Raw genomic sequence first — 16382 nt, 5'->3', positions numbered from 1 at the left:
CTATTTTGTCTTAAGTTTAGATAAAGTTGTAATAATTTCATGTCAAAACTATACCTTATCCTGACTTGTGTCAAACAAATCAACATACCTTTAATTAAATATTAGAGCATACTGGTTCCCGGAAGTTTGGTAGTACAAAAACAGGTACTTCTGATCTGAGCAACAGCGCAAATATGCCCTCCTATCATAATTTCATATTTTTTTGATTATTCAAAAGAAACTTTTAACAAGGGTTCTACAGAGACCCCAAGTCCTTAAACTTTCATTTGATACCAAAATCGTCCAAATATTTTACTTATTGACAAAATAACAGCTATGCGTAGGAACTATTTTGTTTAAAATAAGTACTACTTTCTTGTATGTTCTTTCTGAGCGTGCCGAATTAGCGGTTCTATACCTTATAGAATAATACAATAGAATTTCAACAATGTGTCGCTTTTCTCTACTTCTAGACACAAACAAATAAGAAACAGAAGTTGTCTTGACCTGCACATGCTGCATAAATTATTTCAAAATTTCTCACTTGAACAAAAATATCACAATGGTTTAAACCTGGTACAATATAATGTTACTATTACTGATATGGGAAAACAAAAAATGAAGCAGAATTTCAAAATTTGCCTATTTAAAACACAACCTCAAAATTTCCTTAAAAGTGTAACGTGCAGTTAAATCAAACTATGTCTAATGCTGTAACAATTATTGCTTCAGTCCCTCCAATTTCATGCAGCAATCAGCCATGTAGAAACGGGGGAACGTGCGAAAATAGACCAGATGGAAGCTACAGTTGTCGATGTACTCCAGAATACTTTGGACGGACATGTACTGGTAAGTCTGGAAAGGATCACACGAAGACTACTTATATATCATATCAAGGTTTACATGCAGTGTACTGTTACCTGTGGGTATCACCAGCTTTGACACTGACTTGATTTCAAACATATTTTTCTTAAATTAGCTGGTGATAAAAATTATTTACATAGACTAAGTTTGAAATTCCCTTTATCAAAGTTGATATGATGTAGATAAGCCTCTTGTTTTAACGTTCATTTTGCTAAATTATTAAAATCTGCATCATTGGTTTTATGATTTTGGGGTTTTAGCATTCCGGATCAAAGTAAACCATGAACAGTGCTATTTTTGATCTGTACTGACATCGATACGTATAATTATTGCAAGAACATGTAACAATTATGTGTCATTTGTAACAGTAACAGTAACAGTTGGTTATGGGCTTTCTTTTTTAAATTACAGCAGAATGTTATTAATTTTACAATAAAATGATAAGTATAAACGTTGATCTTTATAACACTTCCGATTACTCTTTGAATAGAGAGCTATTTGTTGCCTTTGTTTGAACTGACATACTCTTTATTGAAGTAAAAAAAGGTCACTAATGGTTATTCGACACAGCGAGAAAATCCAGCACCCGGATGTAGGCTTCAGCTGGCCCCTAAACAATAATGTATACTAGTTCAGCGATAATGGACGTCACAAACAATATCACACAATTAACGTCTGTTAAACATGGTTTTAAACTGTTTTTAATGTATATCAAACAAAATGGATAACACAATGATCCATATGATATTTCTATTTTGTTTATGTTCATATGAAACCTAATATTAAATAATGTCCACACCTAAAACAAAGCACACACACACACACATACACACACGTTGTGTTGACAGTCATCGAGTAGATAGTCACATTCATAAGAAAGTAAGAAGTGTCAAGTATATTGATTTTACTAGAACCGAGGCATTTTACTTCAGATATTTCATGTGTTTACATATAATTGATCGACTAAAATGTTACCATCATTAATTGTCATATACAATAAATGACAAATTTTAAGTAATTATAAAGCTGAATGAGATTACTAATGAATTAATAAATGATGTCTCAGCATGTAAGACTTATAATGCATTGTTACCAGAATCCCAACACTATATTATTGTATCGTAGCAAAAACAGACACGTTCATATCATATCAAAGTGTGTTTTCTAACGCCAGTAGCCTATTTGTGTTTTCGTGTTTTCTTCAAATTTATCGTTTTAGCATTGAAAAAGAAACATTTAGTTACTGTGTATTCATTTATTTTCATGGATACCAAGTTTGATTTTTGGATATTTGATTTCGTTGTTTTGCCAAATACTGCATATATTCGAAAACGCAAGATTTATACTTTGTTGGACATTTCAATTCGTGGTTTACCTATACCCACGAAATCCATGAAATTAAGTACACAACGAATAATAATGAATCAATAGTAGTTTCAAATCAACAAATTGGATACAAAAGATTGTTCATTTAAAATAACAGACTATTTTTTTTAATGATACATATTAAGAAGGTGTGATTATAGATCAATGAAAATGCAACACAAAAACATCAGTACACAAAGAAAAAGTTTTACTTTGGATTCATTGTCATATAATGTCCCACAGCTTCCGATGGTTCATCTTTTCAGACTTATAAGTCAATTGCATCAACTGAAGTTTAGAAAATGATTTATCTGGAAGTATATTTTCCTGTATTTGCAGAAAAAAATCCATGTATTCCAAATCCATGTGAAAACAGCGGAAAATGTGCGATACGAGGCAACGACCCATTCTGCGAATGTATTAGGGACTGGACAGGACCGTTTTGCAGTGGTAAGTTATGTTAAAAAACGATTACTAGTACGTGGATTTATATAGGTGTATCAATGAATACCAGAGTTTCGAACGATTTCATAGTTATTTTCCTGGTTAATGTTCCGTTTTTAATTTAAATCAACGGTACCACAAACGCTAAACACATTGATAGGCAAAATTCAATTAAAATTGTTAAACACTTTTTCACAAAAAATAAACTGTAGCCACACAATGATATGTTGTCTGCTTCGAAACTTTGAGTATTTGTAAATACGGCGTGATTATACATTGCTTTTGAATAGAAAGAGCATTTTACTCAATGTTTATGGGTCAAATTGATATAGTTTTCAGGCATGGAGTTTAATTCACTAAACGTGTTTTATTGATTAAAAAAAATTATAAGAATATTGATTAATAAATATATTCATTGGCTAGAGGTATAGGGGGAGGGCTGAGATCTCACAAAATATGTTTAACCCTGTCGCATTTATGCGCCTGTCCCAAGTCAGGAGCCTCTGGCCTTTGTTAGTCTTGTTTGATTTTTAACTCTAGTTCATTTATATGTTTTGGAGTTAAGTATGACGTCCATTATCACTGAACTAGTACACATTTTTGTTAAGGGGCCAGCTGAGGCACACCTCCGGGTGCGGTATTTTCTCGCTGTGTTACAGACTCATTGTTGGCCTTCGGGGTGGGGTGGGTGGGCATGCTATATTTCTTGACAACAGTTACAACTGAAATTTTGCCCCTTTCAAGGAGTAATGTTTAAATCTTAAATCCGGACCACCTGCTTCGCATTACATACTTATGTAAATTTAATATTTGCTCGTAATGAACATGCATGAAAAATTGTACACTGCATATTCAACAAACTGAGATAATTAATTAACACATGTTATCTGTTGTTTTATAATAAAAAGTTTGGAGATAAAGTATAGTTTTGACAATGGTAGGTTTGTACACTATGATGTCAGTTCAGTATTGAAATATTCAATAACCTTAAGTTAATATATCTATGTGTGATACATATTGATATCTAGTCTGTTATTTGCTATTTTAACAATTATGAAAATCTTAGCCTTAGGAAATATTATTCGACTTAGCTAATTAAGTGCCAGTCTTTGAAAGAATCACGCAGTTTAGAAAAATTTCCACACATGGCCGAAAAAAAACCCACCGACTTTACTATTCTATTTTGAAGTTAGCCTCATCCTGAGTTAAAAATGGTTAGTATTTCGTTTCTGCTTGTCTGGTAATTCGAGAAATCTCTAGATAATTTTTGGTTAGAATGATAGCAAATTACGGAGTTAGCTCCCCTTAATTGTTAATTTCTAGTGCATTTCAACCTAATTAAATCTTCAATTACCAGAACAGGAAAGGAAACGAATGTTATAGAAAGCACCATTATAGAATTTGAACATAAGTTAATGTTAACTTGAGTGGGTTTTTGTTTGTCATGTTTTCACCACTGCCTGATTCTTAGGCAGATTAGCACTTAATTATCTCTTCATTATTAAGGCATTATGGATATTTCTGGCAAACTGATTAATGGATTTATATACAAATATAATTTAATTTTGGATGTAACGCGTCTGCTGATTGGCTGACGTTGTTTTGTTTATCAGCTCATAGACATAATTTAGTCATGTGACCGTGACGTCATCAACGTTTTTTCATTGTTTACTCCGGTTTAAAATGGAATTTAGAATTAAATTATAAGAAATGACTGTAATATTTTATCTGTCTATTCGAAATAACATAAAAAATGTGATGCACACTTTAAAATAACCCGGTACGCGGGTTATTCAGTGTGCATCACATTTTTGATGTTATTTCTTCATAGACAGACAAAATATTACAGTTATTCCTTAAATAACTTTGGCTTTTGTAAATTACTTAATTATCTTTCAAAATTGATGTCAAGTTTATCATTTAATATCAAAAAAAGAGAGGCGAAAGAAATCAAAGGGACATTCAAACTCATAAGTCGATAATAAACTGACAACGGCATGGCTAGAAAAAAAAAGACTAAATGTTCATAACAAATGTACTCTTTATGGACCTTTAAACATAAGAAGATGTGGCATGATTGCCAATGAGACAACTCTCCTTACGAGACCAAATGACACAGAAATTAACAATTTAAGGTCATCGTACGGCCTTCAACAATGAGCAAAGCCCATATCGCATGTACATTTACTTCTGGTAGTACAGGATCAACTTATACTGGTTAGTAGTCGTATTACACTACTTGAAATTATTACACTATATATGACTGAATTATAACATATACAACTTATCTGATAGTGGCATTATATATATATATATATATATATACAATATATGTACATTGTCGGAAAAAATAAAAAAAAGTATTTAGAAACAGGACAGAAAGGGAGGATCACCGAGTTTTTCTCCTGTTTCGTAGCGAGTACAAAAAAACATTATATTTTCGATAATGTACATATATTGTCTTTATCCTGCAGTTTACACCCGGCACTTGAAGCTTTAGTTGTTAAATCCAAATAGCAGTCTCTAATATAAAAAGAAATCAACATAGGTTAAACACTGACTGCCAAGAAGAGGACCCAACATGAACTGTTACGAAAAAAAAATATAAACATTACCGCTTGCTCAACATGGAAGCGGCATAACATGACACTTTATTTAAACAAGTACATACATGTATATAAAGCAAAAAATTAGTTGTGTACCTGTTATTTGTAAAATAGTTAACTGATTGCAGTATAAAACAGTATCCTTTAGACATAGAAAAAGTTAATATCGTTAATGGTCTGTGACACATTTTTTTTTCAGGGAACTTTCTTGTTTCATTTAAGGTTGTTTTGTATTCATAAGTGATATTCATGAATCAATAATCTTTACGAAAGTTATTTCACCAGCCTAGTGGTGCTTGCATATATATATGAAAAAAAGTATTAGCGGAAAATCCCGAAGTCCAAGATAATTTCAAAAAGGGGAAGTCCATTCAACTTGATAAAATCAAATTGAAAGGAAAACACCTGTCATATTCCTGATTTGTTACATGTATTTTCCGAGGAAACAGTTATACTTAAACATTGTTAAATTTGCTGCTATAAATATCGAAATCTTTTAAATTAAGGAATGTATCTTCCTCGTGCATAACTGGTATGCCTTGACCAGGTTTGGCTTATTGTTTTATCAGCTGTTAAACGTTTGTATTAGGTTTTGGACTTAAGGATGTTCGCTACACTTGTTTTTGAATTTTTGACAGATATTCGGAATCCTCTGGTTTTATGCATGTAACTGTCATTAAAAATTTTGCCCGCTCACCTCTACTTTTCTTTTCATAATATTATTACATATAGTTTTAAAGGCCATATTTGAAAATCTTATACCATCTTGTTATTTTTTCATAGTTTTTTAAGGGAAAAGGTGCCATTCTTAAATCTATGAAAAATCTAGAGAATCATTTCCCGCCAAATTTTAATGGCTTATATCTCGAAAACAAGCACACGGACCCTCATTTTTTTCGTCTTCTTTAGTTCCTTTATTTAAGTACCATCAATTCATAACAGTCTTTTAAAACGCTTGTTATTTTGAAACAGAGTAGCGAACATCCTTAATTAAGATATTTTGCTCACGAGCATTATTGAAGATACATTATCGTCGAAATGCGCATTTCGAGGAATATCATTGGAATCGTTTATGTTTTTACTTCCACTGTGTTGATACCTCTGCTGGTGGACTGTTAGTCCTAGATAGTATCACCATCTCTGTAGTCAGTACTTCTGCACTGGCAAGAATTTCTGATTTTATTCTAGTTACATGTGCTTTTATAAAATTTTGAAATCATTTGAACTAATGAATGTATCTCAGTAATGCATAACTCTGATTCCTTGTCTGAATTTTGATTAAAAATTGGTTCTGTTTTGTTTAATCAGCCTTTTAACGTTTTAATAAGGTTATAAACTTTGAAATATGTTATCCTCAATGACCACTAAAGAAACATTGATTGTCGCCATGCTCATCTAGTGCAATAAAATTTGCACCTTTAATGTAATTATAGATTAACAAATGCTGAATTAGATGGTTACAAAAACAAGATAAATAATATATCGGTGATATACTGTAAACAAATCAATGTTTGCAGATACTTTATGTCGCGTCTATCCCTTTCTAGCAAACTTCGCAGCGATTTAATTTCGCGATTTTCAAATGTACTTGATGAAGTAAAATAAGAAAGAATCCAAGTTTGCCATGTTCGCGTTATTTTTCTACTCGCGAAAGTCACGTAAACAAATAACTAGCGAATATTAGTTGATTAACAGTAATCTTTACTTCAGAGGATACAATGATGAAACATACATTTAGAAAAAAATATTGTGTTGTTGTCTACAGTACATTTTTTTCTAAATTTACAAAAACGCCTAAAAATTTACCAAAAATCTCATTATAGATAAACGGATTACAATATTGTATGCCACACACGAGTCCGTTTAGCAGGCTCATTAGTGAAACCCAAATAAAAAATGTTAAAAAGGCCAAATCAAATACAAGACGTCTGTAACAAATAATCGATTAAATTTTTGACCTGCAATTTCAACATTCCTTTCAGATCCCGTGACGCCAACCGATAGTTGTAATCCTAATCCATGCCAAAATGAAGGAACTTGCAGTGTAACTCCAAATGGATTCTCGTGCAAATGTAAATCTACATTTACAGGCAACACGTGTGAAAGTAAGTCTATTATTCTTGAAGACCTATTTAGTTTGTTGTTACAATTAAGACTCATTACCAGATATGTACTTGCACACGTTAAAATCAAATACAAGACAGCTGAAACAAATAAAAGATTAAACTTTTGAAATGCAATTTAAACATTCCTTTCAGATCCCGTGATGCCACCCGATAGTTGTAATCCTAATCCATGCCAAAATGAAGGCACTTGCAGCGTTACTCAAGTTGGATTTTCGTGCAAATGTAAATCTACATTTACAGGCAACACGTGTGAAAGTAAGTCTATTATTCTTGAAGACCTATTTAGCTTGTTGGTACAATTAAGACTTATCACCAGATATGTACTTGCACACATTAAAATCAAATACAAGACGTCTGAAACAAATAAAAGATAAAACTTTTGAAATGCAATTTAAACATTTCCTTTCAGATCCCGTGATGCCACCCGATAGTTGTAATCCTAATCCATGCCAAAATGAAGGCACTTGCAGCGTAACTCAAGTTGGATTTTCGTGCAAATGCAAACATCCATATACAGGCAACAGGTGTGAATGTAAGTCTATTATTTTTGAAAACCTATTTAGTTTCATGGTACAATTAAGATTTATCACCAGATATATACTTGCATGAACAACACAGCGGTTGTTACGTGTAGAGCAGAAACTGATTACTCTTCCTGGACTCGTAGGATTAACCACGGCTTTAGTGGGGTTTGTGTTTTTCTGGGATGCAGACAGACAAACAGTCGTTTGTTGGTGTGGTTCATCAGCGTTTCTCGTTTCCCGTTTTTATATAGATTAGACCGGAGGTTTTGCTGTTTGAATGGTTTTACACTAGTCATTTTGAGGCCCTTTATAGCTTGCTGTTCTGTGTGAGCCAAGACTCCTTGTTGAAGGCCTTACTTTGACCTATAATTGTTTACTATTTATTCATTGTGACTTGGATGGAGAGTTGTCTCATTGGCACCCATAACACATCTTCTTATTTATATAGACAGCAACTATTGACAACCACTAAATACCTTGCTCCTGGCGAGGGACAGGCACACACAAAACGGTGATAGTGTTAAACATACCCTAAACTGGGACAGTGCTGTCACAGCACACCATAAGAACATATTGTAAAATTCATTTGAAAAAAAAATTAGACTTGACACATCAGATCAACACCCAAGACAATTAAACTACAACAAAAGATTTAAGACACAAGGACCAATCTTATAGTATTCGCAATTTCTGAAAACTAGTTAAAAGACAACAACAACAACTAATTCATCATGTTCAAAAGTACACTGTACGTTAAAAAAAAAGACCATGGTAAGATAATAATGTGGCCATATACAAACAATACTAATGGACAAATATTGAAAGCACGACATCTGGCATACACTAGTGTGTTAAAGTGTCTCTGATGTCAAACAAATGGTGTGAAATCAGTTTGAGGAAAAAAATAACACTTGTGTTTTAGTAGAGTGCATCTTGCTTTAGAAGATATGTACATAATTGGTAATTAATTTATATAATTCATGTAACATAGATTTGTTGGGGACTACATTTAAGCATGTGTAAACAAAAGGCATATCAGAACATCTACTTCACTAACTTATTGTAATACCCTTTAAATGGCACTTTTTTTATATTTCAGCTATCGTAAATCCATGCGTTCCAAATAGGTGTGTGAATGGGGCGTGTGTACCCGAAGGAAGTAATGGCTTCAGATGTACCTGTACATCTGGTTGGATAGGACAACTTTGTGCCGGTAAGTAGATTGCTGTAATTCAAAACTTTTTGTGAGGTTTATGTTAAATGCCAGTCTGTCGAAGTATCATGCAGTTTTGAAAATATATCAAAAACCCGCTCAAGTTGACATCAATTTAAGTTCAAAATGTATAATGATGCACGAACATAGTATTTGTTTTCTTTTCCTGTTCTGGTATTTCAAGTTATAATTTGGTTGAAATTCACGATAAATTAACAATTAAGATTCGCTACCTCTGTAATATGCTATCATTCTAACCAAAAGTTATCTAGAGATTTCTCGAATTACCAGACACACAGAAACGAAAGACCTACCATTTATAACTCACATTCATTCTACTGTAGTATATATTCTTATCAACGAATCATTCTTTCGGAGATTAACTATTTTGTTTCACATCTTTGTTTATGTAAATCCAACTTAACGTATATTTCTTTCAACTTAAAATGAGTTCATCTCTAGATTTTGTTTGGTTATTTTAGTTTCTGAAAAGCTGGCTCATTTAAGAGTGTATGCGATTCCATCATGTCTTTGTTTGTTATCCTGATTTGTCTCTTCTTTATCGATTTTCGAGATGATTTGAACATTGTAAACTTTAGTCTCTTTAATTTATATATCTTTATATTTAAATATTTCAAAGCTGTTTATTTATGCCCTCAACCTACATTTAACGAAACCTATGCCATAAATATATACTTTTGGAAAGAAAATACAAATTCAGAGGTAACTGTATTGTATTTCAAACTTGGCCTTTGAAAGACGTAGATCCGTTGTCGCAAATTGAGTTAACCTAGCGACGCATAGCAGAGCTAGGTAAACGATATGTGACAGTCAAATAAAGTTTTACGAAGGCCAAGCTTAAAATACAATACAGTTATTTCCATTCCATTGCCACATATAATAATGAACTTCATTTTAGTAAATATTGTGGCATAAAAATGCCATAATAACTGAAAACAATCGCGAAACTGTTACTCGTCTTTGGCATCTTAACAATGTGATGTCATAGGTATACTCCCGATGTCAAACATAATCACTAGTCGTTTCTATACTTTTTGAATAGTATTGAATAGTGTTTGAAGTATTGACAAAATTGAAATATAATGCTTAGAAATATTTGTCAACTTCCAATGAAAATAATCGAGTTGCATAAAAATGAGTGTTTTCGTTTAACACTTTGTTTCAAAGTTGTGGACGGCACATAGTATCTCGTAGTTACATGTTGAACTTAACTGTTGGATAATAATTTTCAGGATGAAAACAATGTACACGTTTATAGCATTAATCAAAATTATAATACACACCCTGAAAAACTTTTAAAACAAAATCTAGAAAAGGAATGATCATAATTATAGTTTTGATAACAGCAAATTCCAATTAAACAGAAGTTGCATTATCATGTCAGTACCGAAGAAAGTAATGTTTGTTTTAAAATATGACAAAGACACATAAGATACAATTTGAAAAACTAGTTAAAGTACTAATGATTTTGTTATTGTTTCAAACATTAATGAAAGTCAGACTTTGAAGTAATACGTTCATATTAGCAGCCGGTTAAATTCAATTTTGTAAAAAAGCCCTCAAAATCATGATATATCATTTTCCGGATTTGCAGAAAATTGGTAATCTAAATCAAGAGGAAAGTCTCTTTTACAATTGCATAATACCAAACCATGAATGGAACTTGGAAGGCCAATACTTATATATTATCCCAGATTGTATTAAGGTGTCTTTTTTCAAACCATCGTTTTCGATTCGCTTCCACATAACTTATACCTGTCAAAATAGTTGCAAATACCGCTGTAATATCAATTAAAGGTGGTACCAAATACCTTGACTAAAATGATTTGGCTCGTTTAGTTTTCATAAAATTTTGACAAAATATTCACTTTGACCCTTTGACAAAAATATAAAAAAATAAAAAACTTGAACCACACACTTTATCGGAAAAATTTCATTTTACAGTATATATAGCAGATTGACAAACACTAATTTTGAACATTGAGAAACTTAATATTTCCTTAACAATAGAACGACATTAAAACGTTCAGCTGATTTTTACAGAGTTATCTCCCTGTAGAGTTATGAACCACCTTAATTTTTTTTTAAAAAGAACAAGTTCGTTGCACTGATCACATCAATATTTACCCAAGGAAACAATTCAGTTTAATGAATTGTCATTCACCTTACTCATTGATTGTTTCAGAAAAATATGGTTTTCATCTGTGTGTAATTGAGGGACTCATCCATTGGATAAAAGCAAAATGCCAAAACAAAAGTTAAAAAAAAAACTTTAAATCTGATTGAAATTAATGATATATATATATATACATTTATATATATAACAAACAAATTAATGTTGAAAGTTTTAAATCTGACTAAAATCTGGTTATGCTCTAATTACAAAATACGCTTTGTTAATAAATTCATTTTGTTAGAAAGCCGTTTTTTTTAATAACACAAAAGGTCAGATATGTTGGTTAAAAAACAAGAGGAAGTATTTTTCGCTGATGGTTTATCCGAACCATAAGTTAAGAATCGAAATGGCAAGATCATGTGCGCTTATCAAGCGTATATTTGTCGTTTTGCATATGGTTAATGGTGGAATTATAGTTCGTGCATGTTTCTTTCAGCGTCCGTGCAGTCAGTTCAGGCAATGTTCAGGCAGCATTCTTGTATCATCCTAAAATTTTCGACTTGAAAAATGACCCTATTGCGGACTTCTGTTCCCCCTTTTGCACGCTGATGATTTTCCTGAGATTTCAAGAATGTTTATGTATGTGTACTTTTTATAACATCAAATTATTCATTTCTGAATTGTTTTGAAATATGGGATGGGAAATAACAATTGTTAACCTGTTGGCTCCTTATCTCGGTTTTGTTATGTATCTGATAGAATGATATAACTTTTATAGCTGACTATACAATATGGGATTTTTCACATTGTAGCAGGCCGTACGGTGACCTATACTTGCTTACATTCGCGCCATTTTAGATTTGCTGGAAAGTTTTGTTAATGGCAATTAAACCACATTTTCGTATTCTTATATAAAATGTTATGTCTGTTTTTGATTATAATGCAATCTGTACTACTTCTAATATTGAATATAAAGAAAGAAAGATGGAATAAGGGTGTGTTTTTTTATTTGTTTGTATGTAAGTGTTTGTTTGTTTGCTTGTGTGTGTGTTTATTTGCATGATAAAGAGAGAATGTGAGAGAGGGCGGGAAAGATCATAACATCTGCTCTCAAAATATAAAAAAAACTGTTATTTTCTTTCAGATCGAGATGCATGTTTAGCGACTCCATGTGCAAATAGTGGAGTATGTACCAATACTCCTGGAACTGCTGGACCAGAATTTTCTTGTGCGTGTATTAATCGGTGGACTGGACCTACATGCTCAAGTAAGCAGCCTAATTCACCAAATGTATGTTATATAGGTTGTCATGCTGAACCTTGTTACAACAAGATAACTGATCAGATATTATAATACACCTAGCTTTAGATGATGTCATCAGTAAAAAAGTTGTTTTTACGCTCGTCGTTATATAACACTCTACTAATGGGTATTTATAGAGACAGAGTGTTAATGTGAGGTGCATGTTTGATCTATGACACATCGGCTCTGACAACATTTTCAAACACGTTAAGTTCAGGGAAATATAAGAGCCTCTAAAGGCCCTTACAGGTTGAACTCTGCAGTGAGGAGGAGCTCCAGGGACACATTATGTTAAACAGTTTATCTCAAAATCACTTCAGAATACAAACTCGTTTGCAATTATGTCATTAGAAGTCACAAAAAATTAACTCTCAATTATAAATGCTGATATCTAAAGATGCAATGCTGTTTATACTTTCTCATCCGATCCAATCCAAGCTTATGTATTATTGTCATTTTGTTTATTTTCTTTGGTTACATCTTCTGACATCAGACTCGGACTTCTCTTGAACTGAATTTTAATGTGCGTATTGTTATGCGTTTACTTTTCTACATTGGCTAGAGGTATAGGGGGTGGGTTGAGATCTCATAAACATGTTTAACCCCGCCGCATTTTTGCGCCTGTCCCAAGTCAGGAGCCTCTAGCCTTTGTTAGTCTTGTATTATTTTAAATTTTAGTTTCTTGTGTACAATTTGGAGTTTAGTATGGCGTTCATTATCACTGAACTAGTATATATATTTGTTTAGGGGCCAGCTGAAGGACGCCTCCGGGTGCGGGAATTTCTCGCTGCGTTGAAGACCTGTTGGTGACCTTCTGCTGTTGTCTGTTTTATGGTCGGGTTGTTGTCTCTTTGACACATTCCCCATTTCCATTCTCAATTTTATTAGATTAGGGAACGTGCACAAATAATGCTGAAATAGGATTTAATGTGCAGGTACATGTAAATAGACATCTACATTAGTGATGGTTGTGTGTTAAGAAAATTTAAACTTTGCATTTACTTCCATCTTGTTTCTTGTCGTTTTGTGTTAAGAAAATGACCATACGGTACGGTAACTTGAACTACTACATCCTCCAAAGCACCATATCTCAAACCAGGTTTTTGATGTAAGATCGTTTTACTTATTGTTTACTTTCCTTTGTTTTTTAGCTCGTCGGGCCAAATTTTACTAAACTTTGCCACAATCATTATTGTGATATTAAGTTTTAAAAAATGTGTACATGCTAAACAATACGTTAAAATCACTGATGTCAGTAGTAATATTTCAGGTTGAAAATATTATATGAAATGCAAAATGTCCCATATATGATAAAAACTACACAGCAAACATGGATTATAAGTAATAGTTTACAACTTTTTCTTCGAAATTTTAAAATGATGCAACCAACGTCACCGACACAGGTTGTTAATGTTTACCTCTTTCCCATATGTTTTGAAGCGGTAGCAGATTATACACCCTACCTAAAATGTTTAATCACGAAATAATTTTGTATCATATTGATTGCATTGAGATGACGTATGGTTTATGCTCTTATACTATAGAAAAATTCCAATAAGAGTCTAATGTTTTTATGTGCTATTTTATTATTCTGACAAAAAAAACGTAAAATAGCATATAACCATAGCCTTTCAACCATATCATTATATATATACCAATTATATATTTTTCTTATTGACACATTGTAAATATTTCCCTAGAATACTCCAGATGTGGAGAATTATCCAACTGTTTGATATATTACTAATTTAATTTCTTTTTATGGATGTTCGCCCATCTTTTTCAAAATATCTAACCTTTAAAAAGACTCCTACAAATTGATAGTATATAAATAACTGAACTAAAAAAGCAGAAAAAATTATAGGTCATTACACGTCCTTGTCCTTCTTTTTGAGATATAATCAATTGACAATATGGCGGGAAACTATTTTCTCTAGATTTCTCATGCATTTAACATTGCACCTTTTTTCTTTCCAAAAATATGAAAAATTAACAATGATTTTTATAAAATTTAAAATAAATTCAAAAATATATATTAAAAGATTATAAAAAGAATAGTAGGTGTAGCGGGGAGAATTTATTGGTAGTACAAGGATAAAACAAAATTATTCCGAATATCTGACAAAAAGTCAAAAACAAAGGCAGCGAACATCCTTAACAATATATTAAAGGTTTGATAATTACTTTGAGTTAATGAGTTGACGTCGTGATCCTAAGACACATTTATTTGAGTTTTAATTTTTTTTTTAGATATTTCCCGCATGTACCAATTAGATTTAAGCTTTTTGATAAAACGAGGTGAATTGTCTTGCAGTATATAGTTTTCAATGAGAGGTTAACATGAAATTATGTACAATCTACAGGTTTAAGAGATCTAACGTGTAATGTCCATAATTACAAATTATCATAATATCTTTAAAAATATCTTCAAATGTTTGCATTTAACTAAAATATCTGCATTCACTATGCACGATGATAAAATAAGTATATCTGTATCAAATGGACGTGTCATAAATAAATTTTCTTTCAGCTCCACCATCTAATCCTTGTGTAACGGATTGGTGTATGAATCTTGGAACCTGTGTGGTCCAACCTGATTTCACACCCAAATGTGATTGTACAAGTGGATGGACCGGCACCAGATGTGAAAGTGAGTCTCTAAGTATTCTTAAAAAAGGGGAAATGTAACACGCACACTAAACGAACAAACTAACAACAGAAACAAATTAAAACAAAAGACATATTCAAATAGATATTACTTGAAAAATCCAAATAAACAAACAGATAAATTTAAGGAAAATAACACTGTCGAAAAACAAATAAGAAAAACAGTAAATGCATTTTTTTTTCATCCCTTTTGATTGAAAGTTTGGTTAAAAAATTGATCTTTGTCGGTCTAAACTCCCTATTACTATGTCGTATTGCGCAATAAATGAGTATCCTTTAACAGATACCTTCTCCGGAAATATCCTTTTGAAGACTTTTAAGTATCATTGAATGCCGATGATTTTGGTTTAGTTAAGCATGTTATGTTTAACTATTTTTTCTTCTTCATTGTTCGGTGTTTTTTTTTCATTGTTTTTTTAATTCTTTCCCATCAGAGTTTGCATTTGACAAAATACTAGTTCATATTTTCTCAAACCTTTATTTCAAATAGATTCCTGCTAAAATGTCTTGTTTTGTTTATATTGTATTGATATCTTATAAACATTGTACTCTACCTCCAATTAAACATTCATTCATATTAGTACATTCCATATAAATCTAATCTAAATACATATTCCCCTTAAGAAGTGTCAGTCCTTCAAAAGATTTTATATGAAAAATTGCCCACAGAGCTATGCTTGTTTTTCCCATTTACCTAATGACGTTATACATTATCAAACCCTGCACAAAAGGAGGTAGCTGCATACCGGAGACAAACGGATTTAATTGTAACTGTCCTAATGGCAGAACTGGTAACCGGTTTGAATGTAAGTATACGATACATTTGTGTTTTATCCTGCAATCGACCGTTTTACTGTACAAATACTGGCGTACATATAACACAAAGTGATACAATTTTCATTCAAAAACAATTTTGGAAGTAAAAATCAATATACGTTAATGCCTAAATGTTACATTTCAGGATATAAGCAATATTCATAAATTGCCTGAACATATAAAATTTATTGAACTCGCTACGAAACAGATTTCCAGCTAACCTCGCCTTTCTTTCTGTTTCTAGGCTCGTACACATAATGTGTACATTATATTGTGCATATCATTGATATTGATGTACAAACATAGTCATAGGTGAGAAGGAAACTAAGGATATATTCC

The 16382-nt window shown here is 32.1% G+C and overlaps 1 protein-coding gene across 5 annotated transcripts in view; it reads left to right on the top strand.

The window, feature by feature from the left end:
- LOC127721915 (neurogenic locus notch homolog protein 1-like) overlaps positions 1–16382 on the top strand; it is a 66481-nt gene that overhangs the window by 38491 nt on the left and 11608 nt on the right. For 2 of the 5 annotated variants that reach the window (XM_052228722.1, XM_052228721.1), the window contains 8 exons: positions 712–828; positions 2548–2658; positions 7241–7363; positions 7517–7639; positions 7794–7916; positions 9008–9121; positions 12403–12525; positions 15091–15210. In XM_052228722.1, coding sequence (XP_052084682.1) covers positions 712–828; positions 2548–2658; positions 7241–7363; positions 7517–7639; positions 7794–7916; positions 9008–9121; positions 12403–12525; positions 15091–15210 — 954 coding nt within the window. The remainder of the gene's footprint in view (positions 1–711; positions 829–2547; positions 2659–7240; positions 7364–7516; positions 7640–7793; positions 7917–9007; positions 9122–12402; positions 12526–15090; positions 15211–16382) is intronic. The other 3 variants (XM_052228724.1, XM_052228723.1, XM_052228725.1) reach the window with 3 other exon arrangements.

The sequence above is a fragment of the Mytilus californianus genome, unplaced genomic scaffold (genome assembly GCF_021869535.1).
Source record: "Mytilus californianus isolate M0D057914Y unplaced genomic scaffold, xbMytCali1.0.p SCAF_12, whole genome shotgun sequence".
NCBI classification, from domain to species: domain Eukaryota; kingdom Metazoa; phylum Mollusca; class Bivalvia; order Mytilida; family Mytilidae; genus Mytilus; species Mytilus californianus.
The sequence above is the reverse complement of the archived record's forward strand: the minus strand, read 5'-3'. Positions and strand labels throughout refer to the sequence as shown.